This window comes from Silene latifolia, chromosome 1 (genome assembly GCF_048544455.1).
Source record: "Silene latifolia isolate original U9 population chromosome 1, ASM4854445v1, whole genome shotgun sequence".
NCBI lineage: Eukaryota > Viridiplantae > Streptophyta > Magnoliopsida > Caryophyllales > Caryophyllaceae > Silene > Silene latifolia.
In genome coordinates, this window is record NC_133526.1 from 154,508,619 (window position 1) to 154,522,515 (window position 13,897).

The 13,897-nt window shown below is 35.4% G+C and overlaps 3 protein-coding genes and 1 long non-coding RNA gene across 5 annotated transcripts; 1 reads left to right on the forward strand and 3 right to left on the reverse strand.

Moving 5' to 3' along the window:
- Positions 1 to 299: 299 nt before the first annotated feature.
- Positions 300 to 4,785, reverse strand: LOC141658532 (uncharacterized). The gene is made up of 4 exons (XM_074465467.1): positions 3,684 to 4,785; positions 2,193 to 3,316; positions 2,030 to 2,080; positions 300 to 1,922 (listed from the first exon to the last, which is right to left on the reverse strand). Exons 1-4 carry the CDS (start codon positions 4,783 to 4,785, stop codon positions 300 to 302), a joined length of 3,900 nt encoding a protein of 1,299 aa, XP_074321568.1.
- Positions 4,786 to 7,867: 3,082 nt separating this feature from the next.
- On the reverse strand, positions 7,868 to 8,419 carry LOC141658545 (protein FAR1-RELATED SEQUENCE 1-like). Its single transcript, XM_074465476.1, has 2 exons — positions 8,174 to 8,419; positions 7,868 to 7,972 (listed from the first exon to the last, which is right to left on the reverse strand). The coding sequence occupies exons 1-2, from the start codon at positions 8,417 to 8,419 to the stop codon at positions 7,868 to 7,870; spliced, it is 351 nt and encodes a 116-aa protein (XP_074321577.1).
- A 141-nt stretch (positions 8,420 to 8,560) lies between these two features.
- LOC141658554 (protein FAR1-RELATED SEQUENCE 5-like) lies at positions 8,561 to 11,313 on the reverse strand. Its single transcript, XM_074465487.1, has 3 exons — positions 11,304 to 11,313; positions 9,626 to 9,912; positions 8,561 to 9,448 (listed from the first exon to the last, which is right to left on the reverse strand). Exons 1-3 carry the CDS (start codon positions 11,311 to 11,313, stop codon positions 8,561 to 8,563), a joined length of 1,185 nt encoding a protein of 394 aa, XP_074321588.1.
- An 877-nt stretch (positions 11,314 to 12,190) lies between these two features.
- LOC141607156 (uncharacterized) lies at positions 12,191 to 13,565 on the forward strand. Of its 2 annotated transcripts, none has more exons than XR_012526893.1 (3): positions 12,191 to 12,293; positions 12,406 to 12,609; positions 12,718 to 13,565. It is a non-coding gene; the product is annotated as an uncharacterized LOC141607156 (long non-coding RNA). The 2 variants fall into 2 exon arrangements; XR_012526895.1 differs by having other exon boundaries at positions 12,857 to 13,565.
- The last annotated feature ends 332 nt before the right edge of the window (positions 13,566 to 13,897 follow it).

The following is a 13,897-nucleotide window of genomic DNA, read 5'->3' on the forward strand; positions in this document are numbered from 1 at the left end:
AGAAGAAACAAGTTGTTGATTATTGTTTCTTGGATGATTACAATCTTGCAAATGAGTATGTTCTTTTTTTTCCAAACTCAATGAGAAACAAGTTTGTGTGATTATTCTAATACTGTATTGCAGTTATTGTATCCTACAAGTTCAATTATTCTATCTTTTTTACAAATTTTTTTTTTTGGTAAAATGTGAGATGTGTATATATATATATATGAAAGAAAAAGAACCAATTACAAAGCCTTATAACATACAAAGCAAAGAGCCCTATATGTATCCTAGTTCGAACCCCAAGAGGCTCAAACTTACAAACTAATTCCCAACTTTTCTAACCAAACTTCATCCCGTCTATTCAATTTGGCTGAACATTTGAACTTAATTCTTTGCCTTATCACTTCCTTAATTCTCTGAACCACCACAGATGGAGCAAGAATACAGCCATTAATCCTAGCTGAGTTCCGCTGCTCCCAGACATGATAAATACAGGCAGAGAGACCAAGAGCATATACCCTTTGTAACAGTTTGCCACCAGCATTGCCAAAGCCTCCAGCCATGGTACTAGACATCGAAATGCGAGCTCCACACCAATCTTGAATGAGAGATACCACAGTTGAACTGTATTCACATTCAAAGAAGAGGTGTGAAATAGTTTCCTTTGCATTCTCACAAATACAGCATGTATCTGTGCTGCAGCAACCAAACCTGTGTAATTTTTCCCTGGTATTCATCCCATTGTGCATGGTGATCCAAGAAATGAAAGAATGTTTAGGGACATTCCAGTTACTCCAGATTGTGTCATACCACCAGGGTTTGTTTTGTTGCACTCTCAACCAATTATAACCATTTCTAACAGTATATCCCTTCACATCAGGTTGCCAATGTCCATCAGTACAGGCACTCTTCATCAGTTCCTTAATCTTGCAGATGCTCTTCCATGTCCAAGCAGCATCTGCAGGGGGACTGTAAGAATGCCATTCACTTTGCTTTATGTATATCTGATTGATCCAACGTATCCACAACCTGTCAGCCTTACTGTAAATCCAGTCCACCAGCTTAGCAACAACAGCAATGTTCCACAGTTCAGCTTTCTTGATGCCAAGTCCACCTTCATTTTTTGGCAAGGTGACTGTGTCCCATCCCACCAGAGGTACCTTATGATACTCAGTATTCCCATCCCAAAGGTAATTTCTGCATATTGCTTCTATTCTTTTGATGATACTTTTAGGAAGAATAAAAATATTAGCCCAGTAGGAATATAGAGTATTGAGGACAGAGTTGATCAACGTGAGCCTTCCAGCGTATGATAGTTTTTTAGCACCCAAACTTCTTATTCTATTAACCATCTTCTCTGCAATAATGTTACACTCCTTCTTAGTGAGCTTGGTAGGTTGAATTGGTACACCCAGATACCTGAAAGGCATCTGTCCCTCTATAAAACCAGTCACTTGCTTAATATCATCCTTTAATTCAGCTGTCATCCCATTAAAATAAACCTCAGATTTTGAACAGTTCATGGATAAACCTGAAGTCTTTGAAAAAGTTGAGAATGCTCTGAGTAACAGCATCACAGAATGGGCATTTCCTTTGCAAAAGAGAAGGAGATCATCTGCAAACATCAGGTGAGTGAGTTTCAGTTCTTTGCAAAGAGGGTGATATTGAAATGGCCATTTAGTGGTAGCATATTTGATTGTCCTTGTGAGATAATCCATACAAAGAGTGAAGATCAGGGGAGATATGGGGTCCCCTTGCCTCAATCCTCTTTGACCCTTGAAGTAACCAAAATTGCTGCCATTAAGGGATAAAGTGAAAGAGGTGGTTCTGATGCATGTCATAACTTGCTGGCAAAAGATAGGAGGAAATTTCAGACCCTTGAGCAAATCTTCCACAAAATCCCATTCTACCGTGTCATATGCTTTTTGAAGAGACATCTAGGAGACACAGCAGACCTATTATATAACTTCACAATGTCTTGGCAAATCAGGATGTTTTCAATAATAGACCTTCCCTTAATGAATGCACCCTGATTCTCATGTACCAGGTCAGGCAATATTATAGACAATCTGTTACAAAGCAGTTTTGAGATGACCTTGTAGAGCATATTGCAGCAGGCAATAGGTCTAAAATGTTTAACTGAAGAAGGTCTTTCACATTTGGGTATGAGGGTGATGTTTGTAGCATTGATCCGCTCGAAAAGTTACCATTGTGAAAAAATCTTTAATGGCTTCACAAACATCATGGCCTACAGTATCCCAGGCATCCTTAAAGAAACCACTGGTATACCCATCAGGGCCAGGGGATTTATCAATAGGAGTATTAAAGAAGATACCTTTGATTTCTTCATTGGTGACAGGCATCATCAGAAGATTACCTTGTTCCTGTGTACAGCAAGGACCTTGGCTCAGAATACACGTCCTGATGCTCTCAGTAGGAGTACTGCTACCCAATAGTTTCTTATAGTAGCCAAGGAAAGCTTCCTGGATACTATGGCTTTCAGTACACAGGTTCCCATGTTGGTCCTCAATTTGTATAACCTTATTTCTCAGTTGCCTTCTCTTGATTGTTCCTTGAAAGAAAGCAGTGTTTTGTTCACCATCCTCCAACCACTTGACTTTAGCTTTTTGTTGTAGGAAACTATTCCTTGGCTTGGACAATTCTTTTAGATCAGCAATAGCATTCAACTCTTGTTCAATGAGCACCTGATTAGTCATGTCCTGGACAATCTCTTTTTGAATACATTCTAATCTCTTCTCTGCCAATAAAACTTTATTCTCAATATCAGAATAGCATTTCATATTAAGACTTTTGAGGACAGGTTTCAGACTTTTTAATCTCTTCACCACACTAAACATCTTGCACCCTTCATATTGTTGCCCCCAAATTTCTCCCACATTATCCATGAATCCAGGTGCTTGCCCCCACATATTGAAGTATTTAAAGCTGGCATTCTTAGTATCACCACTCTTGTTACTCACTATGCAAGGGCAATGATCAAAGAGGCCTTCAGGATAAAAAAGAGCTACCATGTTAGGATAAATATCTAGCCAGGCTTGATTAACCAGAAATCTATCCAGTCTACTATAAATCCTGGTAGAATAGTCTTGCTTGTTGTTCCAAGTGAACAATGCACCAGTGGAAGCGATATCAGTCATGCCACAATTTCCCATACTGTTGATAAAGTCATCCATATCCTCCTGTTTGGTATTGCCTCCCAGTCTCTCATCAGGACTTAGAACAGTATTAAAGTCCCCAGCTAGAGCCCATGGACCAGAACAGTTGAGGTTGATAATCTCCAACTTCTTCCAAAGGTCAATTCTATCACACCCTTCATTGAATGCATAAATCATGGTCAAGTAAAACTCCTGTTGATTGACCCTGGAGTGAACTTTAGTGTGAATAAACTGTGCATCATATTGCAAAATTTGCACATCAAATAAACTTGGTTGCCAAAGAATCCACACCCTACCTCCTTTATGATAATTACAATTGGTAGTGACACTCTAGCCATCCAGCATATTATTAGCAATATTAAAAACATTTTTATTGTTGATTTTGGTTTCTAACAAGCCAAAAAGGCCAGCACCCTTATTATGAATAAACCACTTAACTTCACGCTGTTTATGTACACTATTGAGCCCTCTAACATTCCAAAACCCTATATTATGCATTGGGGGTATTTGGAGAAAGAGTACCTGTACCTATCCCACTTTTAGGGGTTACTGAACCATCTAGTGCTTGCAGATAAGATTTGCTTGCTGTTTTACCACTATTAGGTTCTTCCTGCTGCACTGAAACCTGTTTGATGGGAGTATGGTCAGGACTTTCCACTACTACCAGTTCAGTAGCCTGTGCAGGTTCAGTAACTGTCACAACTGCTGATTCTGTCTCAGTTGCTTTAGCAGGCTTCTTAGTAGCCACAGCAGCTGATTCAGTAGCTGTAGCAGCAGCAGGTGCAATTGGTTGCCATACCTGTTTAGTAGCAGTTTTCTTTTTAACTGTGGGAGCAGTTTTCCTACATTGATCTCCTGTGTGGCCAATACCCTTACATTTAAGACAGATATCTGGTCTCCATTCATATTCAATCTTTATTGAAACCACTGCACCTGTCTCGTCCAAGAATTTCACCTGCTTAGGGCACTTCTGGCCTACATTCAATTCTATCATAACACGAGCAAATCCAAGCCTCGTTTTGTCACTGGTGGCTTGATCAGATTTGACATACTTGCCAGCCAGACCTGCTATGGTAGGTAAGCATTTGCCCCAGAATCTTAAAGGGAGTTCGTGTAACCTAATCCATGCAGGAACAACTTTAACGTCCTCGTTTGTCAACTCAATATCCTCCTTCCAAGGCCTTACAATCAGAGGTTTGTTATCAAACATGTGATAACCCGCAGACAAAATAGTCTCCTTGCTTTTATTCTCTTTAAATCTAACCAAAAAAACTCCATTTGGAAGAAAAGAGACCTTATCAATGCCATATTTTCCCCATATTCGATGGATATAGCCTTGTAACACATCACTAGGAGGGTTTGCCCCAAGAACAAAGCAAACAACAGCATTATTCCAGTATGAAATCTCATCCTTAGTATCATCAGATGAGAACTGTATCAAATTGTCTAAACATACCTCATCCTCCTCCTCAATCTGTATCTTTGTCTTTTTTCCACGTTTAGTAATCCATTTAGAATTCTCTGCAATAGAATCTTCATCTTCAAATGACAATCCAGGAATGCCATTAATTTCATGCATGCTTTTGGTACGAACAACGTCATTCTCAGAAGGTCCCTTACCCATGTTCAATCTTTGTGAAAACGATGCTCTACGTTGCGTTTGCATCTTACCAATCCTACTAAATCGTTTTTGAATAGTTTTTGCGGAAGAATTCCGTGCCATATGCAAGATCTGAAGTAGAAAATTTGAAAAATATGGAAGCCCTAGGTGATGAACGTAGTCGCCTCCTTAGGGTTCATTCTCTATCTAAGTGCGTGGTAATGCTTTAGTTAATGTCTTTTTTACAAATTACAATAACTGAGTTTTCATAATACAATAACTATGTTAATGTAATACAATAATCGATTATTGTATTACATTAACATAGTTATTGTATTATGAAAAACTCGATTATATTGTAAACTGGTAGTTATTTTTTAAATATTGTTTTAAAATCTTACTAAGCTTTTTTTTACTCCTTTGCAGTGAACTTTTGTTTTCTGCGGGCAATGCTATCTTGGATAGGTCTGATATTCTTTCTACGAAGCCCGAAAATTACACCGAGTTGCGCATAATAGCTTTGCTGGTCGGTTGTCTTGAATTTCATGGAGTTTAAAGAGAAAGAAGCGCCAGTGATGATGTTCCTTGGGACACAACATATGGTATGATCTGTTTTTCATTGTGCAGTTACTGTAGAATGTTTAATCATTTATCTTCAATTTTCTTCACACTTTTATGGTATTTATAGGGAATCTTTGAGGACATGCTAGAGCAGGGAGGGGATAGTGATGATGTAACTGACAGCCAGAAAGACAAGGTTGTGCAGTTTTAGTCCTATTATTTAGGTGAAAATGTTGTAAACTATGAGATCGATGTGGACCTTGTCTTCATCCCGTTGTCTTTAGAGAAGTACTACTTTTGTGTTTTGTGAACTTTATGAACAAGACGGTTGATGTGCTGGACCATACGTCGCATAAAGATTGGGAAAAATCCGATTTTTACAGACTTGCAAAGATTGCAGTACGTTTTTCTAACTCCTAATCATATACAAATGCTATTTTCAGTCAGAATTATTGTATTGCTGTAACAAAGTTATTGTATTGTTTTAAACTTGTTATTGTATACTCGTGCTTTCTAATTCTTTTTTTGTTAGTAGATGCTGTAGGTTGATTGTTTTTCTGACTTTTTGGATACAAGGAAAACAGCAAAAGAAGGAGTTCTCATTAACACATTTATATTCGTGAATGTTGATTTTGAATGGAAAACGAATGTCAAGGCTGATAAGGAATCGAGATTTTTCACCATGTTTCACATGCTCACATATGAAGGGAAGCACGAGAAGGGATTGTATACGGTTAAGAAGAGAGTTGAGAGGATTCCTATATGGCTTGAGATGGTGACTATTTTGTTGATGTCAGATGCCAACGAGTCAAGAGCGTCTCTTTTGGAAGAAGTGGAAATTTTGAGGGGGAGTATATTGGAAATAGAGAAAGATCTTTTAAAAGTCAGAAGATAAGGGAGGAAAAGGGTTAAAACAACAACCGTTAATGGTCCTTCTCGGCGAAACACATAAAAGAACAATTGTTTGATTCTAGATGGATTTAGCGAACAATTCTAGATGGATTTGTCGGATAATCTAATGTTTAGATAACTGTTATTGGTTGATTGAACAAATTTTTTCAGAAAGTGTTTTTGTAATGCCAATAAGCTGTTATTGTAATATCTCCAGACAGTTATTCAAATGATCAAATGCAATTATTTTAAAGCTTTCATGTAGCTGATTATTGTAAAGCGTTTGGCCAATTATTTTAAAGCATACCTCTGATTATTTTAAAGCTCTCATGTATCTGATTATTGTAGAGCTCTTCCCCAATTATTTTAAAGCATATCTTTGATTATTGTAACAAATTGGCAAGTGTAAAGCATTATCAATTACTGTAAAGCATTATCAAATTAACATATTTATGGAAAAAAATCAGAACAATTGCAAATAAACTCAACATCAATTATTATAAAGCATAATTGTGATTATTGTATAGTTTTCACATGATTATTCAGTTATTCAAATGATCAAATGCATTTATTTTAAAGCTTTTCATGTAGCTGATTATTGTAAAGCGTTTGCCCAATTATTTTAAAGCATACCTCTGATTATTTTAAAGCTCTCATGTATCTGATTATTGTAAAGCTCTTCCCCAATTATTTTAAAGCATATCTTTGATTATTGTAACAAATTGGCAAGTGTAAAGCATTATCAATTACTGTAAAGCATTATCAAATTAATATATTTATGGAAAAAAATCAGAACAATTGCAAATAAACTCAACATCAATTATTATAAAGCATAATTGTGATTATTGTATAGTTTTCACATGATTATTGTAATAGCGCAAGGTATTATTAAATGAGCAAAATCAGAACAATTGCAAAAAAATTCAACATCAATTAATGTAAAGCATAAATTTGATTATTGTAAAAGTCTAACACACTTATTGTAAAGTATACCCCTGATTATTTGTAAAAAAGTCTAACACAATTATTTTGCAATCTTGCGGTTATTGTAAAGCATAATATGGATTATTTTAAAATGTAATCTTGATTATTTTAAAGCGTAATGCATTTTTCATTCTTCTTCTTCATCTTCATCCTCCATTTCATTTTCCTCTTCTTCTTCTTCCTCTAAAGCATGCTCAACAAACGGATTTGGACAGTTTCTCTTGTCGTGGTGTCCCATTTGTTTGCAGTTGTTACATAGCCTCTTCGGTTTGCTCGCCTTCTCAATTTCCTTATCCTTGTTTGCTTTCATTCTTTTGCCGCTTCCTTTGTTTTTTGCAATCTTTGGTGGAAGAACAGTAATATTTGATTTTGCTGAACAACCTAAGAGCATTTCCAGTTCTTGTTCCTTTGTCAAGCTCTCTTTTATTGGATTTATTTTCTCTCGGAATTGTAAAAGCATCAAACTTAGCTCCTTGATTTGATTTTCAGGCATCGAGTTAAGAACACTTATTGTTTTATAAAACTCTAACCATACCCTTGATAATTCCAACTTTCTCAAATCAGTTGGATCGTAATCTTGCAATAACTTTCCATCCAGTCCATACAAAGGCTTTCTATATGATTTCTTCGTCCATCTGGTTTCGATGTACTGCTCCGGTATGCTTTGCAGTCATTTTCCTGATATAATCCATATAATGTGTTTACAAAGGATTCCTTTCCTCTCAAACATCTTGCACGTACATGTTGTTTCCTTTGATTCGTTATTGTGAGCAACCTGCATTACAGTGTAGTTATTTTAAAAGGCAAACATAGTTATTATATAGTTCAACATGAATTATTTTATGTAGACTAGCAATGAACACCAAGGTAGAAGTCCTTCAGTTTTTTAAATGGTAAAACACGGTTATTGTATTCTTTTATTACAGTTATTGTATGTTAAAGTAAAAAGACAATTATGTTTATAAAATTGAATAACCTGAAATATTCTATGCTTCCTGTAGGCATCTTCAACATTTATAATGTGCATGTTTTCTTGCTCAGAAAACCCCCTAACGGCACACGAACAGGGAGCCATTTGTACTTGCTCTTGGAACTCATAGAAAACAGTGTGTGTGTAGATTTTAGAGGCATGTTTCTCAATCATTGTCTTAGAAGAAACCTGTGGCAATGTGATGTCACTTGCAGCATCAAGAAATCTGTGATTATAGCGTTGTTGTTCCATTGCACTCTGAAAACGCAACCAAAATTCTACAAGTGTGCCATCTATGCTCTCAAATCTTTTGAAATAACTGTTTTGACTCTCTGATCTTTGTGTAGTTTTCAAAAGGCAGCCTAAAGGCAAATCCCTAAAGTAAGCAGGTATCTATTTGTTCCTTTTGCAATACATGTATGTCAACCAAGTATTATCATTCAACTCAAAGTCATTAATCACTTGAGTCCATTTTTCTTCAAACTCAATGGGTTCCAAGTCAGTATCCCAAACAACTCCACATATCCTCTCAACAAAGTCAGTCTCCTTACAAATCTGTGACTCAACTTTATCGGTAAGTTTTTTCATTATATGCCACATGTAGTAGCGATGTCTTGCTTTCTTGAATACAGAACGCACCCCGAGTTTAATTGCCGGATCTTGATCAGTAAGAATGCACTGAGGTTCCTTGTTGCCCATACAATCAAGGAACTTCTTAAACACCCAAATGAATGACCCATCGTTCTCATGATCGACAAGTGCAAAGCAAAAAGTCACCGATTTTTTGTGGTTGTCAACACCAGTGAATGGGGTGAAGGTCATGTGGTACTTGTTAGTACCGTAAGTAGGATCAAAGGTGATGGTGTCCCCAAACAAGGAATAATTCATTCTTGCTTGTGCATCTGCCCAAAATATTTTAGCCACACCATTATCCTCATCAACTTGATAAGCATAGTAAAAGTCATCTTGTGATTCAGAAAGCTCCTTTAAATAATCGAGAATCATGTCAGCATCCTTGTCACCTATATAACATTTAATATTTCTTTTGAAGTTCTTGAATTCTGTGAGAGATGCACCAATATTTGTATACCCATTTGATTGTTCCGCCAGAATTCTAAATGTCTTGGTAGCCCCGATGTTGAGTTTACAATTGTTAACAATTGTCTGCTTCATGTAAAGGTTAAGTGTTCTTACGTTTTTCTGGAATTCCCATTCTTTGAGTGAGCAAAGTCTGTGATTATGACCTTCATAAAACGTATTAATAGCATACCCTATTAGCTCCTTAAGGTCATTGAATACAGCACAAAACCGTATTTTTACCTTGCAACCAAATCTTGTTATTTTTGTTTTCTTTGGCTCTACAGATCTTTTCCTCTTCTTTTTCTCTTCTGTGTTTTCAAATTCAACAACAGGTTTGAGTTTTTTGCGATCCTCTTTGAATCCATGTCTGTTGCAGACCATTGATTTTTTATCTATCAAACCATCACGGAATCTTGTTTGTGTGTACTTTCTTGGTATGAAACCACAAGCCACAGCATATAAATTGTAAAACTCTATTGCCTCCTCTAGCTTTACAAACATTAACCCCAGAGCAGGTTTGAAACCATTTTGTACCATTCTATTCCACTCCTCACTGCCACCTGGAGTATATCTCAATCCCAGATTATGGATAGTATTTTCTCCTGTTTCAGACGCAACAGTAGGTGTAGACAAAGTTGTTGCATTGGTAGTATTAATTTCAATGCCTGGAAACATTAAAACAAGAGAATTGTTATGGTATTATTAATTTCAATATCTTAGATTCTACACAAAACAAAACAATATAATCTCTGCTACAGCAGTTATTTTAATGTTTTAATGCAGTTATTGTATCATACAAATCCAATTATTCTATCAGAGAGGGGAGGGTTTTAGTAAAATTGGTAGCCTAGTCCACCACAATGCACACACAGTTATTTTAATGTAGTATTAAAGTTATTTCATTATTAAAGAGTAGTTATTGTAAGGGTTTTTTGTCAGATCCTATATAATAGTATTTATTATGAAAAAACAATTTCTGCTATAGCAGTTATTTTAACGTTATAATGCAGTTATTGTATTATACAAATCCAATTATTCTATCAGAGAGGGGAGGGTTTTAGTGAGATTGGTAGCCTAGTCCACCACAATGCACACACAGTTATTTTAATGTAATATTAAAGTTATTTCATTATTAAAGAGCAGTTATTGTAAGGATTTTTTTGTCAGATCCTATAAAATAGTATTTATTATGAAAAAAACAACTTCTGCTACAACAATTATTTTAAGGTTGTAATGCAGTTATTGTATTATACAAATCTAATTATTCTATCAGAGAGGGGAGGGTTTTAGTGAGATTGGTGGCCTAGTCCACCACAATGCACACACAGTTATTTTAATGTGATATTAAAGTTATTTCATTTTTAAAGAGCAGTTATTGTAAGGATTTTTTTGTCAGATCCTATAAAATAATATTTATTATGAAAAAAAAAACAATTTCTGCTACAACAGTTATTTTAACGTTATAATGCAGTTATTATATTATACAAATCCAATTATTCTATCAGGGAGGGGGAGGGTTTTATTGAGATTGGTAGCCTAGTCCACTACAATGCACACACGGTTATTTTAATGTAATATTAAAGTTATTTCATTATGAAAGAGTAGTTATTGTAAGGATTTTTGTGTCAGATCCTATAAAATAGTATTTATTATGAAAAAAACAATTTATGCTAGAACAGTTATTTTAACGTTATAATGCAGTTATTGTATTATACAAATACAATTATTCTATCATAGAGGGGGAGGTTTTTCTATTGAGATTGGTAGCCTAGTCCAGCACAATGCATCACAGTTATTTTAATGTAATATCAAAGTTATTTTAATATTGTAAGTCAGTTATTGTATTATTGTAATTTAGTTATTCAAATACTAGATATTGAATGATATCATGAATGAAAACCTACATGCAATTACTGTGATATTATGTAGTTGTTATTATAACGACAAAATAAGTAACAATATGAAATCAATCTACATGCAATCAGTAATTTTAACAAAAAACTTATCAACCTAATAACAACAGTTATTATATCAGCATTATGTTACAAATTTATACCTGAATTCATCGTTGTTTGATTATCAAAGAATATTATCAAGCGAGTAAGAGTTTGATCGTTCAATTCAAAGATCGTTGAAGTTTCTAAAATTATGGAAAAAACACGTAAATCAAGTCAGAATTTGTTATTTGATTCAATTACTGAGGTTATTCGATTATTAAATCAGAAATCGGAACAAATATCAATACCTTCAGTCGAATTTGAAGAATTAGGGTTTTCGGAGAAAAATTAATGAACAAATTGATAGTTTTAATTGAAAAAATCAAAATAATGAATGAATTGTTGATCAAATTTTGAATAACTGATGAATTTGTTGATCAAATTTTGAAGAACTGATGAAACAAATTTCGCGTGAATTTTTGATGAACAGAGTGTTTGATCAGTAGAGAGAGAAAGGGGGAGAAAGAGAGAGAAAGAGCTGGGAATTTTATGACGTCTGAAATTTTGATAATTGGGTTTTGTCAACTCATTTGCTTATATACGCGGGGGGAACTCACGAAAAGTGTCAAACTCACCGGATTCCTATGGTGAGTTTGTACTCACAAATATGGACCATTGAAAATAATACTCCCTCCCAGTCATTATATTGTTTCCATTTGATATGGGCACAATTTAAAATAGGAGTAAAAGAGTTGTGTGGGGTTGGTGATAGGAGAGAGGGATAAATTATTAGTAGTTAAATAAAGAATTGTGACGCCAAAATATAAAGGAAAGTAATAAAGTAGAAGTAAAAGAGTTGTGTGGGGTTTGGTGATAGGAGAGAGGAATGAATAAAATAAGAGTAAAAGTTACCAAAAAAGAAAATAAGAATATTAGTTTAATAATCGGTTTCGGAAAAATGGAAACATTATACTGAGTGGGAGGGAGTACAATCAAAGGTCTCAAATTAAAGTACGTCTATATATTATGAATTTCCCAAATTTCCAAAGCATATTTACCTAACACAACCTCCTCTTTCAACCATCAATGGCGACATCTGCTGCAACTAAGTAGTTACTTCCTTTTCCTTCTCATCTATCATCAATTTATCATCAACTCCTTGTTTTACTGTTAAATATTGCTATTGCGCATTTAATTTCATAATTGTTTCTCTTAATTCAGGTTAATATTTGTTCGATTTCCGGCGTTGCACCGACGAACTCCGGTAACCGAAATGCGTCGTTTTCGGTGAAGTTTTCTCCCAAGAATTTTTTGTCATCTTCTCCTTCATTCGCTCACCTATCACTCACGTGCTATTCTCCTTATTTACTTCACCGCTTACCTCGTCGCGTTCTTCCCTCAGTTCGAGTTCGTGCTTCTACTGAGGTATTTTTCCTACTTATTTTTCGATTTTCGTTATTATGCATTTTCAATATGAAATAGATTTATTATTGTTCTCATTTAGTCGATTAAAATTGATTGTGTATAATTTAGGTACTTTAAAAACTGGAATTCAATTTCGAATTGAAAGTAAAACCTAAACTAGATTGAACTTGATATACACGATGATATGATTATGATGAAGATGAGCTCGCGATTTTCGTCACGAATTCCTAGTACGTCTTGTTGCCAGGTCCTGGTCCTCGTTTTCTGGGTCACCACGAATGGCGGTGGTGCAGTTCAATGAGGAGTCGAGAGAGCAGGTACAGAATAATTAAATCAAGGCGAATTGTTGGTGATTTGTTTGGTGGTATCGATGCCGCATTAATGCTACTGGCTCGCCAATCGGCTGATGCTGGCAAAGGGATGGTGGCTTGTGTGCGGTGTTACGAAGCTAGCAGTAGTTCCGTGATGAGAGGTAATGCTGGTGGTTCCGGGCAGCCTGATTGGGCTCCATTAGAGGTGTCCGTGATTATTGTTTGCCTCCTGAAGTAACCAGAATACCTGATTTGTTCGAGTCCGAGCCGTTTCCGAGTTTGGTTAACTTGCACTTGTCATTCATCGTTTGGAAGGTGGGTTGTCTAGTAGTTTTGATGCGTACTCATTATGGGTTCATTTGTAGAAAAGGGAGGCTAGATTTGGTTGAAGAGTGATGTTTTGCACATTTAAATCTTGCCCTTGCTCTTTTATACATGAAAATGGCTAAAAAAATGAGAAACAAATGGTCACTGAAATGGTACCCATAGAGTCATAGTTGTTGGGAAGTTGTTTACTGTACTCACACTTATTTAGTTCAAGACATGGTTACTTTCATTCAGCTAAGATTTGGTGACATCAACGTTAATCAACAAACGCCTCCCATTATTTTAAACAAAAAAGATGTATATCATGTCAATTTTAAGTATGGTGGTGGACTAGTGGCACGATAATTTGAAGCAAAAATTGCTTAATTATTTAATTATTTATTATTTATTATTTTTGTTTTTGTTTTTGTTTTTCTAGTCTCACTCGTACACTTCCGAAGCCAAAGAAGTAGCAATGATCAATCCACGATAACGAAAAAGTAACAACAAAATAACACAGAGTAATAATAGAGTAATAAAAGAATAAGATGGGGTAATAATAGAGTAACAACAAAAAAACACGGGGTAACACATAAGAAACGCCACAATAACACTGTATTAACAATAGAGTAACATCACAATAACACTGCAATAACAATAGAATAACACTA